General features: G+C 41.6%; 1 protein-coding gene and 1 long non-coding RNA gene across 4 annotated transcripts in view; one reads left to right on the top strand and one right to left on the bottom strand.

Moving 5' to 3' along the window:
• LOC117763709 overlaps positions 1–14693 on the bottom strand; it is a 20781-nt gene extending 6088 nt beyond the window's left edge. Inside the window, exons 1-2 of the long non-coding RNA XR_004614205.1 lie at positions 14683–14693; positions 6517–6524 (exon numbers count right to left, since the gene is read on the bottom strand). This is a non-coding gene — a long non-coding RNA (uncharacterized LOC117763709). The remainder of the gene's footprint in view (positions 1–6516; positions 6525–14682) is intronic.
• The window catches only part of LOC117763640 (microtubule-associated protein 1A-like), an 81214-nt gene continuing 73886 nt past the window's right edge, over positions 7366–14693 (top strand). For all 3 annotated transcript variants that reach the window (XM_034588912.1, XM_034588910.1, XM_034588911.1), the window contains exon 1: positions 7366–7671. In XM_034588912.1, the coding sequence (XP_034444803.1) occupies positions 7404–7671 (268 nt within the window). In that variant the 5' untranslated portion in view covers positions 7366–7403. The remainder of the gene's footprint in view (positions 7672–14693) is intronic.

Genomic DNA, 14693 nt, shown 5'->3' with positions numbered 1-14693 from the left:
ATTTTACGTACTTTATACACCGCTGGTTAATTAAAAAGCAAAGAATCACACTATATTTTTTAGGCTCATCATATACCTTGGATTCAAAATCTTAATCTGTATATGAAGTGAGACCCAACTATCACTAATTAATGTATTTAAATGTATTTATATATTTAAACCATAATATATAAAATTAACTGATGTACTCCTGTTTTATCTTGTCCTTAAAGTGTACACACACTCGAGCACAGATTTAAAAAACAATTAAAATTAGTTAAATAACAATTTCTGTTCTAGTCTGAGCAAACACATATTTTTTATTTTTAATAAGCATATTTGATATAGAAAAGCAGTAAATCCTCAAGTATATGTCCAAAAATTAAGCGAAGTGTAAGTTCAAGAAAAAATTCTCTAACTAAATGCAAAATCATGATGGCCGAGATCAGATTATTTAGGGTTATATAATGTTTACAACAGAGCAGCCATGATTTCTCTTTCTAACATGCTGCAGTTTAAGAGATGAGGAAAGAGTCCAAAAGGTGAAAATAACAAGATTAAATTCAAGAAGAAGCTGCTGGAAGTTGTTGGAAAGGGATCATATGCAATGGTTTATGGGATGTGTAGTTCCTTCACTATTCATCTCGTAGCTGGTCTGCCTGGATCCAGGCTTGAAAGTATCTTTTTATTTTCTGAAACGTCTGTGGAGAAAATTACTTGGGAATTTACTTCCGGAATAAGAGCTGTCCTAAAAGGGGTTTCTTCTGTTATTCCAATTATTTGTGTTGCAGAAACTTTTCGTGTAAATGACCACATGAAACACAGCAGCTTTTACACTTCTAGAATCATGGCTAAACTAAACCCAAGGGCTTAAGCTGTGTTTTTGTTTAAAGGGTTGCACTGGTACAGTCAGCAAAAGCTCATATTATAGTCTGTCAGTTTTTAACCTATGACACTGTTAAGGCTTCAGTTAACAGCTCGGAAAAGAAAAGAACAAGCGAAAAACGTGTTTCTTTAAAGACCGCTTCAAGTTCATGAAATCTCTCTTCACCACAAAGAAGGGAGGGACCCTGAAGACCTTGAAGCACCTGGAAAGAACACACCATGATCCAAAGAGACATGATCCGATAGCTACTCCTTCTGAAATGGATGTGAGCCCTCCGAAATGGAAAGAACTGGAGAACACAGTGAGGATAGCAAGATCGTCAGCAGCCCCTGACTCGAACGGTGTCCCATACAGGGTATACAAAAAGGCTCCAGATGTTCTACAATTCTTGTGGAAATTAATGAGAGGCATTGGTGAAGCAAACATTACCCAAAGCCTGGTGCAGAGCTGGAGGAGTACTGTTACCAAAAGAGGAGGAATCCTCAAACATCCGGCAATTTCGGCCCATCAGTCTCCTCAATGTAGAAGGCAAGAGCTTCTTCAACATCATTGCCCAAAGGCTGACAAGCTAGCATGATCTGGCACCAAAATACAATCAGCCAAGAGTGAGAAAAGAGATCTACATGTCATCTTCCTTGATCTCGCTATTGCATTTGAGTCAGTACCACATAGTGTCCCCTGGGCTGCTTTCGACTTCTTCAAAGTACCAGAGCCCATCACAAATTGTATTAAATTCAGAAGCAAGTGTGATGTCCTCAATCTAAATAATTTAACAGAATTATTATTATATGCTTGTGTTTGTACTGGCATTGTTCAGTTTCATCGGGTCAATCTGTGTAATACATCGGCCTGTATGGACACGGCATCCTCGAGCTGCCTATTTCAGGTTTTGTAGAGGAGATTAAATGCACCAAAACAAGGCTGGAGATGACCCTCTCAGAGTCCCATGACAAATCTATATGGGCTGTTGGACCATCACTGACAACAGGACGGAAATGGACACCAAAAGAAGCAACTCGACAAGCAAGGAGTGGTCAGTTGGAGCAAGCCTGAGACTGGGAGATGTTGGTGGATGTGGGCCAGCGACTTACCATCACATATTGTCACTACCACCCTAAGAGCTGTCCATCATGTTTTGACAGTACCCTGGGAGGATAATGTTGTTGAAGCGAATGAGATGAAAAGGCTGCGGTATGCAGACATGGCAATTGAGGCAGAGCACTGTGGGTGGATAGCATTAGTTTGACCTGTGGAGGATGGCTGCAGGGGTTTCCTTGCATCCTTGCAACATCCACCATCAGGTTGCTCAAAGATCTGGGGATCCATGGATTAGCCCTCCGCCAGACCATAAGAGAAACATCACACACTACAGAACTCTGAAGCCAATGGGTCTGGACAGGAGGAAAGATTCAACTGGGCCCCAAGATGCTAGGGACATGCACCCAGGTCTGATCAACCTATGGTGGGCCTGCCTGAGAAGAGGGTGTCTTGTGATTAAAAGGCCGAAACATCTGATGACGCTAAGTTACACAACTGAAGATATGTCCCACGAACATCTTATAACATCAACTGCAGTAGAACATACGAGGGATATTCTCCATCTTGCCCTGTGTTCTAAAATGGGAAAGCATTTAGTTTAAAAAGGCATAGATGTAATGATGTCTGATCTACTGAGCGGGCCACATGGCTTTCATAGTACTGCCATACAAGCCAGTAACCAGTCAGATTTACCTTTAGACTCAGCGTACCCTCAAGTTCTGCCTGTATCATTGATTACAAGGCCCAACATTTGAGGACGCTAGGGTGCTAAGGGAAGTTATGTCCCTAACATCCGCTGGTGGCCACTAACACCTGATTACATCTACTGGTAGTTGGAAACCTAAATTGCGCAGAAGACCTTCAAACATACAAGGATATTCAACATCTTGTTCTATATTTAAAACAATCTTCTGCACACAATTTGAGGCCCCTTCCTGCAACATGTATTGGTTCTTTCACCAAATTCCAATTACTCTTTTTTGATCCTTCAAAAAAGGAAATGACTGCTCCAGAGAAAAGAAACTTTCATCCTCAATACCTTTTAGTTTTAACACATCTGAAGCCATAACAGAATTAGAGAATTAAGCAGCATGAAAATCTAAAATGTAGACATAAGTGCAGTAAATGACTCTGAATCCACTCCACTCCAGCTCCAACCAATTTAGCAGTAAACAGTGTGATTGTAAGTTTTACAAAAGAGACAGTTTTAAAGGTGAGACGTTGTTGTTGCATGTCCATTTAGATTAATGTCCGACTCCACTAAAGGGCAGCGCTCAGCCTCCTCCCTATAATCTTTTTAATGGGAAGCAATGGGGACATCGTCTCCAACAGAGGGGATAAGAAAGTACCAAGCTGGACCGTCATAAAGTGTGCATACTGAGTATCAAGTCTGGGTGACCCTGTGACTTTGAGCACTGACAACTACAAGCACAATAACAAAAGGGCTATAAAAATCAATCCAACCAGGGGTCTCATCTGAGGAATGTGTAATTATCCATTAAACCTTAGATTAATCTGCTAAAAATAGACAAAATATTCATCACAAATTGCTAGAACCATTGTTTGGCCTTTTTGTTTGATTATTAACATAAACGATTAAGTAATTATCAACTGTCATTATCAAATGTCTACCACACTCACCATAGTGGATAGTTTCTCGAAAGGTGTGCACTTTATACCTCTTCTCAAGCTCCCCTTAGCCCTGGAGACCGCCAAGCTCGTAACCAAGCATATTTTCGGCTACACGTCTATCCCGGGATACTGTGTCAGAACGAGGGCCCCAGTTTACGTCCCAGGTTTCGAAGGCTTTCTGCCAGGCGGTGGGGGTGTCAGTGAGCTTCTCCTCCGATTATCACCCTCAGACCAACGGGCAGACCGAGCAGACCAACCAGGACCTGGAAGCAGCCCTACCCTGGGTCTCTGCCCGACATCCCTCATCATGGACTTCCCACTTGGCCTGGGTGGAATACGCGCATAACTCCCTCACCAGCTCTGCCACAGGTATGACACCTTACACTGTCATGTATGCTTTCCAACCCCCTTTGTTTCCTTCCCAGGAGGAGTTTGTGGCCCTCCCCTCCGTTCAGTCTCACCTGCGCCACTGCCGTAAGATCTGGAGGAAGGCTCGGGCAGCATTAGTCCGCACGGCCGCCAGGAACGAGCGGTTGGCCAACCACTGATGCAGCCCGGCTCCCAAATACAAACAAGGACAGAAGGTATGGCTGTCCTCACGGGACCTTCCGCTCCAGGTGGAGTCATGCAAGTTGGGCCCCAACTTGCATGACTCACACACTGTGTTTTAAGCCAAACAGTCTTTTTATATACAGTCTATGCTAAAAGTTCACTAGAATTGTCTAAGCTAGCGTACAAAAGCGTTCCCGACGGTCCCTGAATGCACCTTGTCCGGGTGGAGCGGACGCCATCTCAATTGGATACCATGCTACGTGCACAGTGCTACGTGCAAGTGCGAAATGTCAAATATGAAAGTGTGGTTGTTGAACGGCACAATCTGGCATAGTTTATTGGTCTTATACTGTGATTCGTGCCAACTATGGTCTAAAACAGCTTGCTAAACAGAACTTGGTCACAGGCGTCAGTTTTTCCACTGCCAATTATGTGAATATGGTGCATAGAAAGTGTTGAGTCACCCTTTGTTATGCTGTCACTGAAGATGGCACGGCCTTCTCAGTTGATACCACGCCCCCCACGCCAGATCAAGGACCTAAGTCTGAAAGTGAAAAAAAGATTAAAAACCAAAATATATATGAAAGTGAAAATTGAAAATTAATATTTTATTCAAAACTATTCCAGAACTAAATCAAATATACATTTAACCCCCCAAAAAACAGTAATACATTCAATTTTTTTTTTCAAATGATCAAAACTATTGGCCTTGATTTGGCGCCATACATTTGTATAATTATACCTTTTCTCAGCCATAACCTATAGATCTATTGTGGTCTACGTCGTCCAAGAACTTGTAGTAAGTTGAGATGCTGGTTTATTACCACTAGAGGGAAGCATGGCTGTGGTGCGGGGGCTCTGTGAAGTGAAGTGCTGACTCACTGACAGAGAAACTAGCAGTAAAAAAACAAACAAACATGATTTAGCTTTATAATGTTTCTGTATTTATGTCCTTATATACAGTTTATTTATTCAGTTTTTCTTTCTGGCAGTGTCTGTTGCAAACAATGCTGACTGGATCACAAATTTTAAGAATTGAATTAGCTATTACCAACACAATTTTGTTAAATTACCATCAACCTCTGGCTCTTTATGTAATCCTTATTGTATGGAACATGTACATTTTACATAACAGTACAGTAGTATAATGCAGTATTATGTCAATATAGGGTTTGTGTGCATGACAGGATATACAGTACTTGCTAAATGCCAGGGAGTATATTAGTGCAGTGCAGTCCTTCTGTCTGGTGTAACAAACAGGGGCATTGATCCCCCCCAGTCACTGCACTGAAACATGCACACAGTTGCAAATGTATTGAGTACATACAACCTAATGCAGTCTGCCAATAAATCCGAACTGATTTTGTTTTTTTGTTTAAACTGCTTTACACAAGTTTTGGCTCAATTTAATGATCCTTTTGGATGCTGTCGTTTGTGGTGTGTGGACATACACAGAGGTGTTTCTGTTGTTTACTCTACGCTCACTGATATAAAACCTTGGTTCACAAAAACTTGTGTACACCTCTATGTAATGTAACACATCTAAATGGCACCATTCATTGCAGGACTGTTGCATTAGTGTGCATTAGTTAGGTACTCCTAATAAACTAGCAGATGAGAGCATGCATTGACAAGAACATTAAGAGATTCAAATTAGTGGGTGTTGCTTTAAGAGGTCGATACAAATCGAATTAACCTCTTACTGGCCTGTTTTATCAGCTGCATGTGTCTTAAATTTTGGCTGTTGAAGTAAACATTGTGGCAGTCCAATTTTTGTTATAAGCTGAAAGAGGACTTGAATAGTATTTCAAGTCAGAAACTTGCATCTGCCGTCCTGTCCACTGTAATGCGAAAGACAACAAAAAAACCTAGAATACTGTTTTAGTTGTACATACCATGCCATTTTTTTACAGAAAATATTACAAGTAATGAGTTAAGCCTGCAATGATATTCAGTCTCTTCTAGCTCTGTTTTGGGTCTCTACCTTCCCCTGTCAGTTCCTGACACCTTTGTCACAAAAATGTCCTTGAGAGTCAAGTGACCAAGAAACCAACAGATATTTTGTTTGTAAACTCCTCAACGCCATGCACTTACTCTGAATCGATTCTCAGCCTCGCTCGGCTACCGTTGGACTATGAGTCTCCATTCCCTCCCACTATCCAGAAATAAAGCAAAAATATCCCAGATACGAACTCTGCCATCTTGTGCTGATGGGAAATGGAGCCACGGTGTTAAGGTCAAGGTGATACATATTGCAGGCAATTCATGAGTCGGTTTCAGCCATAAATTAATTCATTTCTCCCAGTTTTGATATCATTAAATAAGAAATTGAAACCAAATTTACCTGAAAAAAATGACCAAACATCAGTGTTATAAGAACTGCCTTAAATGATAGGAACCGTCTTCAAAATTTTGTATTTATGGGTTACTTTAAATACTTTTATTCAGGCGAATGTCCCATCAACTAACACATAGGAGGCGGGGTTTATGGCCCATACTGCAGCCAGCCATCAAGATGTTTTGGCTTGACTATTGAGGAGCTATGCTGTCATCCATCTTTATACACATTCTAAGCATGAGCCTCAGTGCTGTGCCCGTACATTGCTTCAGGCAAACCTCAGGGGAAAAGTTTAATTCTTGTTATTGACTGGCTTTGTGAATATTGGGTTTAAATATTGTTCAATAATATTGTATATAATTGCATTTTATCATTCTCGGTAGCCAGTTCATCTTTCAGATCGAGGTGAAACCTGCCACTGAACAACAGGAACATTAATAAATAAACATTAATTTACAATCCGTTTTTATTAATTTTTGTACCATTTCACTGAATCAAAGTACAGAGGCCTGGGTCAATAATTTGAGCAATCCAGTAATGCAGAATCTATATGAGATGGTGGCATGAAATAAAAGACTGTGACTGTGTTGCTGCTTTTATTATTTTGGTAGTTTGCTCCTTAGTAACTGGTTACTGACCATGCATTTAACAGGTGTGAAAAGAGGTATATACAGTATCTTTATATACAGTCTGTGGTCGGCTCACAGATATATAAAAAATATATCTTTTATCTGTATATATAAAGATTATATTAAAGATATGTCTTTGTATACAGTCTGTTGTCGGCTCACATATATATATATATATTCTTAATATATAAAGATGTATCTCTATATAATATATAGTCTGTGGTCTCACAGTCTATAAAGGGCTCTTATTGTGAAAGCTCCGCCGGAAATTCTTTCTGACCCCCCCAAACCACCACCACCACCACCAGCATTACCGCACTCTACCCCTCTCATCGCACCGGTGGTTGTCATGGCGATGGAGTCAGCCTCGGCGTCGGCTCCACGGGTTGTTACCATGGAGATCCCGGTGCGAGCTGCGCTCCCGGTTGTGGAAGAGGACGAGGGCTTCAGCGCGCCGCCGCCGCCGGGGTCCGAGGAGCGACTACGGTGCCGGCGAGGTGGAGGGAGACGGCGGCGAGGGGTGCCATTCAACCGGGGCGGCTACTACATGCTGATAGTTATCGGGGAGATCGGCACGGAGCAGCAGCTGGAAGCCGCCAAAGAGCACATAGAGCGGGGTGAGTGAGAATCAGTGTGCAGCTCTGGTACAAGGTTCAAATCTAGAAACAGCAGAGACATGTTTTGACGCAACGAATCTCCATAGGTTGAGGCGGTTTCTGCAGCATTGCACCATGGGACACGCATCTCTCCTCCAGCCACTGTGGAGCTGTCTGTGAAACTGCAGACTCAAACTGTGAATGCTGCAGAGGTCTGTTTACTGTCATAGAGCAGAGTGTCGGCATCACCGGATGCGCAGTTTTCCTCTGGGTCTTAAACTACTGAAGAAAAAACCCATCAAACCTTTAGCAATAAATAACCGAGCAATTAGCATGGCTGCATAAATAAGTACAAGGATTTATTTACAACCTGCAGAACAATTCAGTGTGTGTTGTAGTGTGTTAGCCATTCAATAAGCAGCTTGAAGTGTGTGTGTGTGTGCGTGTGTGTGCGTGTGCGTGTGCGTGCGTGTGTGTGTCTGTGTCTGTATGGTCCAGGTGTTACCTTTGTTGTGGGGACCTAAATTTGTTAAACACATATACATTATGGAGACTTGTCTTTCCTATGGGGACAAAAAGCAAGTCCCCATAACGTAAATCATTATATCTTAAAGTGAAGACATATTTTAAGGGTTGGGTTCTGGTTCTGGTTATGTTTAAAAGTAGCTTAGGCAAAGGTTAGGGTTAGGTTAGGGTAAGGCAATTCAACTTTGGTTTTGGTGACATGACTAACCCTAACCCTAACCCTACCCTTTTAAGGACATATTGGCCTGTCCTCAAAACTGAAAAGGCTTAAAACTTGTTTTTTTGTGTTAGGGTTAGTTAAGTGTTAGATTTGCGGTTGGGTTTAGGTATTTAGTTGATGATTAAGGTTAGATAAAGGAGCTGAGGACTGCAATATTACAATGAGTGTCCTCACAACTATGGAAAGACAATAATGTGTATGTGCTTGTTGATTGCTGTGTCCCTATGTGGGTGTATTCCAGGATGTGGTGTCATACACCCTCAAAGCAGTAAATAAATCTGCAGACTGTGCTCAGCAAAAACAACACAACTACTGTTCAGATATTACAAAGAAGACGTTGTTTTTCAGGCTCGGTTGGACTCTTATTTTGTCACACTCATCATTACTCAGCTGAATACCTGAGTGCTCTCTGAGTCAAATCACTGCTCCTCCTCCTGAGCAGTTGCAGCAGGCAGCAGTAAGAGAGCTGTCTGAAGTTTTGGGGATGTAAACACATTGTGGAGCAGTTGTGTCGAAAAGTCCTGAGTATGACAGTCAGCAATCTTCTGCTATGCGATGCCACATCAACCCCGTCCATCCCCTCTGACCTTACCGCCTTTAGCGAGTCGACAGCTCTGTGTCAAGCTTGGTATCACACCCGCTCGGCTCATTACAGCATCGACACTTTAAGTGTGACTCATCTGAACGACCATCGACTCTCATTCTAAATCTCAGCTGCAGGGTCCTTTTTGCAGGCCCACGACATGTCACCCTCACTGTCCATTTCATTTCCTTAAAATCCTCCTGTCATGTCCTCAACTAATGATGACAATGAATGTGACAGTCTTTTTGTTTCATCATTTAAATGATCAAACGTTGAAATGTTATGCATGGCAGTTATGTTATTTTTCCCAGTTTTTGTATGTTTTTTATGGCCTTTATTTGATAGGAAAGAGAGAGAGTCTAGTGGTGAATGGCGGCCAGGGAGAATAGGGGAACGACACTCAGCAAAGGGCTGAATTGAACCCGGGCTGCCACAGAGGCACATAGTAGCATGGGGTGGCATCTCTATCAGGTGCGCTATACGCCGCCCACGATCATGTTTCAACATCTTATTATCCTTTTCAAAAAAATCTAAATACAAAACTGTAAAATAAGCATATTTGATATAGAAAAGCAGTAAATCCTCAAGTATATGTCCAAAAATTAAGCGAAGCGCAAGTTCAATCAAGAAAAAATACTCTAACCAATTGAAAATCATGATGGCCATGATCAGATTATTTAGGGTTATATAATGTTTACAACAGAGCAGCCATGATTTCTCTTTCTAATGTGCTGCAGTTTAAGAGATGAGGAAAGAGTCCAAAAGGTGAAAATCACAACAAGATTAAATTCAAGAAGAAGCTGCTGGAAGTTGTTGAAAAGGGATCAAATGCAATGGTTTATGGGATGTGTAGTTCCTTCACTATTTAAATATTTATGATCACAGTCTTGTAACTTTTGCTTTCTTTCTTTTGTTTTCCAATTTTTTCTGTTCAGAATCAAATGTTTTATGATCACGATTCATCTCGTAGCTGGTCTGCCTGGATCCAGGCTTGAAAGTATCTTTTTATTTTCTGAAACGTCTGTGGAGAAAATGACTTGGCAATTTACTTCCGGAATCAGAGCTGTCCTAAAAGGGGTTTCTTCTATTATTCCAAACATTTGTGATGCAGAAACTTTTAGTGAACATGACGACATGAAACACAGCAGCTTTTTTAAACTTAAGCTGCGGTTATGCTTAAAGGGTTAGACTGGTACAGTGAGCAGAAACTCATTTAAAGTCTGTCCGTTTTTAACCTATGACACTGTTAAGGCTTCAGTTAACGGCTCGGAAAAGAAGAGAACAAGCGAAAAACGTGTTTCTTGAAAGACCACTTCAAGTTCATGAAATCTCTCTTCACCACAAAGAAGGGAGGGACCCTGAAGACCTTGAAGCACCTGGAAAGAACACACTCTGATCCAAAGAGACATGATCCGATAGCTACTCCTTCTGAAATGGATGTGAGCCCTCCGAAATTGAAAGAACTGGAGAACACAGTGAGGATAGCAAGATCGTCACTAGTCCCTGACTCGAACGGTGTCCCATACAGGGTATACAAAAAGGCTCCAGATGTTCTACAATTCTTGTGGAAATTAATGAGTGGCATGGGTGAAGCAAACATTACCCAAAGCCTGGTGCAGAACTGGAGGAGTACTGATACCAAAAGAGGAGGAATCCTCAAACATCAGTCTCCTCAATGTAGAAGGCAAGAGCTTCTTTAGCGTCATTGCCCAAAGGCTGACAAGCTAGCATGATCTGGCATCAAAATACAATCAGCCAAGAGTGAGAATAGAGATGTCATCTTCCTTGATCTCGCTAATGCATTTAGGTCAGTACCACAGTGTCCCCTGGGCTGCTTTTGACTTCTTCAAAGTACCAGAGCCCATCACAAATTGTATTAAAACCTACTTCAAAGATCTGCAATTCTGCTTCACCACACCAGATTTTACCACCATATGGCAGTGTCTCGAGGAGGGCATCATGGCATCTCCCCACTATCGTTCACCTTGGAGGTGATCATCAGAGCTTTAAAATGGGTAGTAGGTGGTGAGCGACAAACACCAACCAGGCCCTACATGGACGACATGAAAACCCTGACCACAACAGCACCATGCACCAGACGGTTGCTAGGGAAACTACGAAGACAATATCACATGGGCCAGAATGAGGATCAATCCATCAAATTCAAGAAGCATCTCAATAAGCAAGTGTGTGTGAGAAAGTGGTTAGGAGTCCCAAGAGATCTGAGCAACATCGGCCTGTATGGACACGGCATCCTCGAGCTGCCTATTTCAGGTTTTGTAGAGGAGATTAAATGCACCAAAACAAGGCTGGAGATGACCCTCTCAGAGTCCCATGACAAATCTATATGGGCTGTTGGACCATCACTGACAACAGGACGGAAATGGACACCAAAAGAAGCAACTCGACAAGCAAGGAGTGGTCAGTTGGAGCAAGCCTGAGACTGGGAGATGTTGTTGGACGTGGGCCAGCGACTTACCATCACATATTGTCACTACCACCCTAAGACCTGACCTGATAATCATGTTTTAACACCCTGCGCATCGTCTACTTTGTAAAATTGACAGTACCCTGGGAGGATAATGTTGTTGAAGCGAATGAGATGAAAAGGCTGCAGTATGCAAACAGAGATTTTTCAGACCCTCACTTCAGACGGAGGGGTACCCAGAATGCCTTGCGAATCACCAGCAAGCTGGGAGAGAGACCCACAAATGTAGAATTTTCTCCATTATTAAGGATTTAAAAATTACAATAAAGATTGTTATATCTTAGTTTAATATCATTTCAATGTATTATGGTCGCTTTTTTCCCAACAACCTTAGAAAAAAAGATCACGCGCACGCTAGCGTTAGCATGCTAGCGATCTTTTTTTGCATGATGATCCCATATTTTCGCATCGACTACTGATGACGTGTCAGGTTTTCGCGACGACTACTAATGATGTAACGGCTTCTTGAAGGGCTGTCCCAATTCGTAGGGGAAGATTTCAACCACTACCCCTTGTGACTCTGTTTCAAGGGGCAAGATAACCCTTGAAAACAAGGGGTAGGGGTAGAGCCAAGGGGAGTTAAGCGGAATTGGGTCTAAATTACACAACTGAAGATATGTCCATAACATCCGCTGGTGGTCACTAACATCTGATAACATCAATTGGTGGTAGGCATTAATTAGAGTGTAGTAGAACATACGAGGGATATTCTCCATCTTGCCCTGTGTTATAAAATGGGAAAGCAATTACTTTAAAAAGGCTTAGAGGTAATGATGTCTGATCTACTGAGCGGGCCACATGACTTTCATAGTACTGCCATACAAGCCAGTAACCAGTCAGATTTACCTTTACACTCAGCGTACCCTCAAGTTCTGCCTGTATCATTGATTACAAGGCCAAAACATGTCATGATGCTAGGGTGCTAAGGGAAGTTATGTCCCTAACATCCGCTGGTGGCCACTAACACCTGATTACATCTACTGGTAGTTGGAAACCTAAATTGTGCAGAAGTGCTTCAAACATACAAGGATATTTAACATCTTGTTCTATATTTAGAACAAACAAACAAAAAAATCATCTGCAAAAAATTTGAGGCCACTTTCTGCACCATGTATTGGTTCTTCCACCAAATTCCTAGTACTCTTATTTGTTCCTACAATAAATGAAATTACTGCTCCAGAGAAAAGAAACTTTCATCCTCAATACCTTTTAGTTTTAACACATCTGAAGCCATAACAGAAGTAGAGAATTAAGCAGCATGAAAATCTAAAATGTGCAGACATACGTGCAGTAAATGACTCTGAATCTGATGAGCTTTTAAAAGATTACATACTGCATTAATACCTTTATTAAAATTGTACATATTTTCAGTCTAGTGTTACTTTTGGATTTAAAGTGACACTCCACTCTTTGAGTATCAACCTCTCACCCCTCAAAAGGGTTAAAGGTGGTTGTAAAAAGACATTTTGTCCTTCACAGATATTCTGGATCCAGTTTTCTTTCTGAAACTGTTAAATGACCTGCTGTAATTGAGCCATGGTGAGTAAAGACCAGCTGCAGGACTCTGTCCACAGAACTCTGAAGCTGCAACACCACTGCTGGACAAAGAGCAGTTCACCTGTTTATTCAAAGTTCAGTGAAGCACTACCTGAAGTGGAGAATGAGCTGTCGCTGCCATCTGCGTGCCATCTGTTTTTGTGATTGACAACGTTCCTTATGTTGAGTCCCAGGTGCCACTGCTACAAAGCGCTGGATGCCTATTAATTATTGCATGTCCAAATTCCACCAAATTCAACAATGCACTTCCTTCGGCTCTTAACAATACACACCCCACAATGAGAAGAATGATACTTGAGATAAGCTAGCCACATACAGACAGGCAGATGGATTTCTAGAACTATTAGATAGATTAGATAAACTAGAATCATAATATTGGATGGACTAGATTTATTCTTTAGTTTCTCCCTCCCCTCAGGTTAAGCGTCTGGGTGTCATCCTTGACAGCACACTATCTTTCCAAGCTCAGATCAATAATGTTACCCGGTCTGCATACTTCCATCTACGTGACATTAATCGCCTCCCCCCCTGTCCCCCCATTCTCGTTCACACCCTAGTTTCATCCTGCATTGATTACTGTAACTCCCCTCTTTTTGGTCTCCCTCACAAATTTCGACATAAACTTCAACTTATCACAGAACCAGCTACTCAGCTTTAGGGATGTCGGGATTAACCAATTTGACCAAAACTATGATATCTTACTATGGTGTCCTGCTTCTCCCGCGTCAGTTTAGTTTACATTAGTTGGTGAGAGGGAACTGACTTTGCAGCCTTATTTCCACCAACGCAGGGTAAAAAACTCCATCGGAGGAGTTCACAGTGAGAGGAGAAATCTTTTTTTCCTTTCGGTTTCTGACCTGCTGAAACACACACACACACACACACACACACACACACACACACACACACACACACACACACACACACACACACACACACACACACACACACACACACACCCCTCTCTCTCTCTCTCTCTCTCTCTCTCTCTCTCTCTCTCTCTCTCTCTCTCTCTCTCTCTCTCTCTCTTCCTATTAACCATTATGAATGTAGCCAAGAGTTTAATTCACCTATACTGAGAGGTAATGCGTATAATTAGGACATGAAGAATGTTAGTTTGAACCAGGATAGTATGCCCGTTTATTTTTTCACAACTAGTCAACGCTTCGCTTACTTCGTAAGACTTTCACAATAAAAGTCCCATTCAGATACACTGCTTATGATGACAAGAAACACAAATTCACAGAGCAACCTTCCACAATAAGGCAACTAACGTTTCACTATACAAACTAACTGGATATAGTTGATGATAATAATAAATAATTTAGTTCATTAGTTATATTATTAGCTATATATTGCCTGTCGTGTCTTTTTCCTTCTATAGTATCAATAGTATAGTATCATAAAAACCTTAACACTGTGATATTGACAATATTAGTGGCACCAAAATTTCACATCATGACATCCCTACTCAGCGTCATCCTGTTTTATCAACCTCATCAGCTCCCTATAATCTTTTTAATGGAAAGCAATGGGGACATCGTCTCCAACAGAGTGGATAAGAAAGTACCAAGCTGGGCCATCATAAAGAATGCATACTGATGATCAAGTCTGGGTGACCCTGTGACTTTGAGCACTGACAACTACAAGCACAAAAACAAAATGTCCAA

This window comes from Hippoglossus hippoglossus, chromosome 6, assembly GCF_009819705.1.
Source record: "Hippoglossus hippoglossus isolate fHipHip1 chromosome 6, fHipHip1.pri, whole genome shotgun sequence".
In the NCBI taxonomy this organism is placed as follows: domain Eukaryota; kingdom Metazoa; phylum Chordata; class Actinopteri; order Pleuronectiformes; family Pleuronectidae; genus Hippoglossus; species Hippoglossus hippoglossus.
This window is presented reverse-complemented; position numbering and strand designations above follow the sequence as displayed.